A 5,580-nucleotide genomic window follows, 5' to 3' on the forward strand; every position below is an offset into this window, starting at 1 on the left:
GCCCCCAGGCGCGCCCTCGCCGCCGCGGCCGCCGCCGCCCTGCGGGGGCGCCGCGGCGCCCAACGCCTCCGCGCGGCGCTCGCCCGCATCGGCGTCGACCCCTGCGGCGCCGCTGGGGGCGCGCTGGCGCCAGAAGTCGACCAGCGACTGCTGGCTGGGTGGTATGAGGACGCCGTCCAGCATGTGCAGCACCGCCTTCCTGTCCTTTGTGGCCTGGTTGGCCATGCTGATGGGGAACCCGTTGACCAGAATACCAAAAGGCGCCGCGGGGTCACGCTCCACGCGCAGCACCTCGCCGTCGCTGTTCGTGTGTGTGTGTGTGTGTGTTTGGGGGGGGGGTTAGATGGGGGGTGAAAGGGCGGTGCACGTCGCCAGGGGGGCAGGGCCGGAATAACAGAAGAATGCTGGCGGCAGCCCAAACCACACTCCAATCGTCCTTTCTAGCCCCTCGCTCACCCTAACCTGTACCCCCCAACCCCGCCACCGCATACACAAATTGCACCCGTCCCGACGACCCCCCTCCCGCCCCCCAGGCTCCTCACAGCAGCGTCGCCAGCTCCAGCGGCGCCGCCTCGTGCAACTCTGTGGCGGTCCAGGCCTTCCCCGGCACAGTCATGTAGTCAAAAACCGCCTGGGGACAGGCCGGCGGGGCGACGGGCCACGTTGCGCGATGCTGAGTCTCTTGCAAAGTGCGGCGGGTCCCGCGCGCAGGGGCCGTTCAGTGGGCGGGTCCCCATGGCAATTGGAAGCGGCGGCGCGGGATAGGTGGGGTGGGGCGGCAGGGGAGAGCGCGGCGCACCTTGATGAATGTTGCGTTCTGGAGGGCCACGCCGGCGTAGCGGCTGATGGAGTGCAGGAGCCCCTTGGTGGCCTGCACGCGCAAACAGGGGGTGAGGGGCTGCTTGTGTGGTATGATATCGCGCGCGGGGGCAGGGCCGGGCGACGCGCAGCGCGGTGCGGCGCGGGGATCGGGGCGCGGGGGCCTAGTTGTGGGTTGCCCTGGCCCTGGGTGGGCTGCCTGGGTGGGCTTCCCAGGTAAGGCGGTGCTCACGTTGTCAACGGGTGTGAAGCCGGTCATCGGGCGACCGGGCTTCCCCAGGTATGACCGCATGTCAGGGTCCATCCGGATTACTTTGGTGATGACGGATAGCTGCGGTTGTTTGAAGTGCAATTGTGTGTGTTAGTGTGTGTGTGGTTGTGTGTGTGTGTGGAAGGGGGGGGGTGGGGGGAAGGGGAGGAGGCCGCAGTTTGGCGGGCGACTTGCTGCTGCCATTGCCGCCATTGGCGCAGGCGACCGCCCTACCACCCCTTGTGTTGCTGGACCGCCCTCGCCTCAGAAAGCCTAGCGTTGCCCAAACTGCAGGGTTGCCTGGGCCGTTGGGCCGGCGCGCCGGCAGGAGGCGGCCGCTCACCTGGGGGAACAAGAGCACGCCGTCCAGTGCGCTGCTGGCGCTGGTGACATTTAATTCCCCGGCTGGCAGTGCCTGACTGACCGGCAGGACAGTTCCAACTGTCAACGGGTGTGTCGGGCCGCAGGCAGCGAGCAGTGGGCGACCGCATTGGGGAGACTGCGGCTGCGGCAGCAGTCCGCAGAGCGTGAGCAGCGGGGCGCGCAGTCCGCCGCACCAAGAAGCGCCAGCAGCAGCAGCGACGTGGCCGTACAGCTTGAGATCTTGATCTTTTGCCACATTATGGGTGGACAGCCTATGCTGAAAGGCTCGCCACACGAGACACCTGGCGTTGTTGTGCGCGCCGTGTCCCACCACGGTCGAGGCTGGTGACCCGTGGACCAAATGAATAATGATAATATCAAAAACACTTACACCGAGTGAACCAGCGGTTCTATCGAGGCGGGCAGGCGGGAAGCAAACGCCCGGGTCAAGCACTGTACGGTATGCAAGGTGAGGGACGCTGCAATCTCTTGGCAATGGATGGTGTGTATCAAATTGATGCGTCAACAGGCGCGGATCAAAGTCAAGCAACAAGGCTGCGCAGACCTTGTGAGCGTTGGCGGCTGCGTGCGCGCGCCAACCAGGCCTGCCTGGTTGGCACGGACAGGTCAGCAAGGGCAGGATTCTGTGCCGCAGCACAAGAAATATGCCGCCTAGAGGACCACATTGGGAAGCACACACACGCACAACACCATTGTCCGTGTGACTCATTGCAAATGGCCAACAAGAATGTCCCATTCAGGCACATCACCTGAGGCCAAGTTGCTCCCTAGGGAGTTTACCCCCCAATCGTGACTGCAAAGCCTGCCATCCTGCGCCCTGCCTGCCGAGGCAGCCACAGATTCAACGCCCAAGTCCCACGACATGCATCATGTTTGGATGGAACCACTGGTGTGACCAACTCTGCAGACAGTGAGACTCATCTTGCTGAAATGGGCCCGTCTTGATGACCGACCGCATCGCTGTTGTGTCTCCTGCTGAGTCTCAAGAACTGAGCGGTTGTGCGGGAGAGGACTTCTTGCAACCTCCGTATGTGTTGCGCAAATTGCGTTGTCTGCTGCGCGGGTTGGGCGCACGCAACCGTGTCTCATCATACCCATTGTCTCTGATAAATCACCTGACAAATTTGTTTGCGAGGACATGCGTTGTGTGCGTAGCGCACGTCAAGAGGAGCATCATCGTGCTTGCGCCATCATGTCGGCAAATACCCAAACAGACTCAGACGGCTGCCGGCACTCAGGTGTGCGGCCTCCAAGCAGCGGCTTTGTGGTTCAGTGCTTGGCAAGCTCCGCAGCCTGTTCACATGGGACATCTAGCTGGGTGCCAGCTGTGTTGGGGGTGAGATTGGCCGGTGGTAGCTTCCTTCGTGCGTCAAGCCTCCTGGTCCACTCCCGCGGCCAAGTCAATGCACCCACGTCCCAATGTGAGCGACATCGAATGATGAAGAGGGTGACTTAGATCATGGAAATGATGGGGATGGTAAATTCTGTGGGGGGGGGGGGGGGGGTTGCAACGGAGGGGGTAAGCCTTTGTGCCGTTGGTGGGTGGCGGTGACCAGGGTGCGTGATCCCCCATCCCGGCCACCTTGGGGTCAGCCTTGCTGCATCCCCACCAGCGCTGGCGGCAATCCTGCGTACTTTGTAGCCACCGAATCATCGCATTGAAACAGGATCAACGCCGTCAAGCAGTTTCGGGCGCTCGTTCCACTCACAGCTGGGGTGAGTCCTGCCTCGGTCCCTCATTTTCCTGATGGCAACGTCACGCACGGCTCAGTATACGTGACAGTAGCCTATGCAGTAACGCGCGAAGCATACACCCACGATGGAAATCCTGTTGGCCCACATCGTCCGCCACCATGTCGTGCACCCACGCTCTATCGCCATCCAGCAGGCTAGGCTGTGCTAGGAACGCAGGCGCGCGACAGATCCGTGTCAGCGGACGCGGCCTCACCCGCTTGCCGCGTGCTGGAGGGCTTGTTTTAGGTGCTCGTGCCCTCCTCTCAGTCCCAGCCCGCATGCTCAGCGCTGGCGTGGATCGCGGGACACTGACACGTAACCTGACAAGCAGCCGCGCCAGGTTTGCTGGCCCCGCAGCGCCGGCACCGCTTAGATCGTCGCGCGCACAAGCTCCGCTGGCGGCACCTGCGACGCCGCAGCGGCCGCGCCGCCGCCGCACGGGCGGAGGCGGCTGCGAGGGCCCTCGTTGCGGCAGCGCTTTCAGCGCAGATTGCAGTGCGCACCACCAATGCTGCTTCGGCAGCAGTGCCCCGCACGGCCCGGGTCGCCGAGGGGTGGTCGTGAGCGCATCGGCGGGCGCGTGGCCGCAGGACGGCGGGGCCTTTGACCAGCACAGCCATGACCCCGGCGACAAGCATCACGCAGGCAGCGCTGCAGCCCACCACCATGACCACCACGACCACGCGCATCACGACCATGATCACGATCATGACCACGATCATGATCACAGTCATGAGCACAGCCACGGCGCCGGCGGCGCCTGCTGCGGCCACGGCCACTCCCATGGCCACTCCCACGGCCACTCCCACGGCCACTCGCACCACCATGAGCACTTTGACGCCGCGTCCGAGCCCAGCGCGCTCCTGCGCGCCGTCGGCCGCACCGGGTTCTTCAGCCTCTCGGAGGAGCTCGAGCACGGCACGCGCTACGCGGTCGCCTCCGCCGCCTGCTACGCCGCCGCGCTCGCGCTGCAGTTCGCGCTGCACGCCGCCGCGCCGCCCGCGGGCGCTGCTGCCGCGCGCGCGACCGCGGTCCTCTCGCAGCTGCTGCTGGCGGGCACGTACTTCCTCTCGGGGGTGCCGCAGCTGGCGGAGACGCTGGTGGCCATCGTGCGCAGCCGCGTGGACACGCACGTGCTGATGTCACTGTCAGTTGTGGGGACGCTCTATATGGGCATGGCCGCAGAGGTGAGGGGCGGCTCTCGAGACGTCAACGGGGAACGGTTTTTTGAGGCGGGGTGCATAGGGGGGGCACAGCGGCGGGGCGCATTTACGTCGGCTTGCCATGCCTTGCCCCATGCGCTTTTCACTTTCACCGACTACATGCATGGTGAGTTTGTCCTGTGCCGGCTGCTTCTCGTGCTCTTTCTACCTCGCACAGTGTCAGCAGACGCGCGCCCCGCTTTGGTTCGACCCTGCCGCGCCCCCGCGTATTCGCGCGCGCCATCCCCCGTCCTCAGGGTGCGCTGCTGCTGCTGCTGTTCCGCGTGAGCCACCTCCTGGAGGACAAGCTCACTGAGAGGGCCAGCGGCAACCTGGGCCGCCTGTTTGACAGCGTGCCCAGCCGCGCGACGCTGGTGGAGGTCGACGAGGACGGCGGCGCCCCGCGCGCGGCGAGCGCCACGGAGGTGCGCGCCCGGCGCATTGGGGCGCACGAGAACGCGCGCGCGCGCTGCGACGCTTGCAAACGCGCCGCGGCTGGGTGTCTGAACGACATCTTGTGGGCGCGCCCTAAGGGCGCGCCTCAAGCACATTGTGCGAGTGGACGCTATTGAGGTTTTTGTGCACGCCTGCTTTGTGCGGCGCTTGGGAACCGTGCGAATGAATATCAGTTACACAAGGTTGATGCTTTCAAGTCCAATCCCATGAGCCTCGATAGCTCCATGAGCGGGCGACTGCTGGACGCTGTGTCGGTCCTAGAGCCAACTTGCGTGCCCGGCGGCGCGGCCCTGCCCCCCTGTCCAGGTCCCGGCCTCTAGCGTAGCGCTGGGGCAGCACGTGCTCGTCCGCCCCGGCGAGGCGGTACCCCTGGACGGCTCCATATCCTGGGGCACCGCCAACGTGTCCCTGCAGCACATCAGCGGCGAGTCTGCGCCGCTGCGCCTCGGGCCCGGCGCGGCGGTGCCGGCCGGCAGCGTGAGCACGGACGGGATTCTTGTCGTGCGGTGCGAGGCGACGGCGGACGACAGCACGCCGGCGCGGATTGCGAAGATGACGGCGGCGGCGCAGGTGAGGGGCGAGGGAAGGGCTCTGTTGGAAGCATGCACGGGCGGAGGGTGTGCCTAGGGCCCAGGGCTGCCGGTCAGGAGACCCCAGCCGCACCCTCTTTGGGCCGGCTCGCTCAGGAGTGTGATGCAGTCACAATGGGTTGCGGCGCTGCAGGCTGCGCGGCGC

At 65.6% G+C, this 5,580-nt stretch overlaps 2 protein-coding genes across 2 annotated transcripts; one reads left to right on the forward strand and one right to left on the reverse strand.

Annotated features, from left to right (window-relative positions):
- Positions 1 to 538: 538 nt before the first annotated feature.
- Positions 539 to 1,123, reverse strand: MNEG_13425 (hypothetical protein; the record flags this gene model as incomplete). Its single annotated transcript, XM_014038102.1, has 3 exons — positions 539 to 631; positions 800 to 871; positions 1,052 to 1,123. The coding sequence occupies 3 exons, from the start codon at positions 1,121 to 1,123 to the stop codon at positions 539 to 541; spliced, it is 237 nt and encodes a 78-aa protein (XP_013893556.1).
- Positions 1,124 to 3,805: 2,682 nt separating this feature from the next.
- On the forward strand, positions 3,806 to 5,472 carry MNEG_13426 (Cd2+/Zn2+-exporting ATPase; the record flags this gene model as incomplete). Its single annotated transcript, XM_014038103.1, has 4 exons — positions 3,806 to 3,916; positions 4,018 to 4,374; positions 4,647 to 4,814; positions 5,152 to 5,472. 4 exons carry the CDS (start codon positions 3,806 to 3,808, stop codon positions 5,470 to 5,472), a joined length of 957 nt encoding a protein of 318 aa, XP_013893557.1.
- Positions 5,473 to 5,580: the final 108 nt, after the last annotated feature.

Source organism: Monoraphidium neglectum (genome assembly GCF_000611645.1).
Source record: "Monoraphidium neglectum strain SAG 48.87 unplaced genomic scaffold scaffold03817, whole genome shotgun sequence".
Lineage (NCBI taxonomy): Eukaryota > Viridiplantae > Chlorophyta > Chlorophyceae > Sphaeropleales > Selenastraceae > Monoraphidium > Monoraphidium neglectum.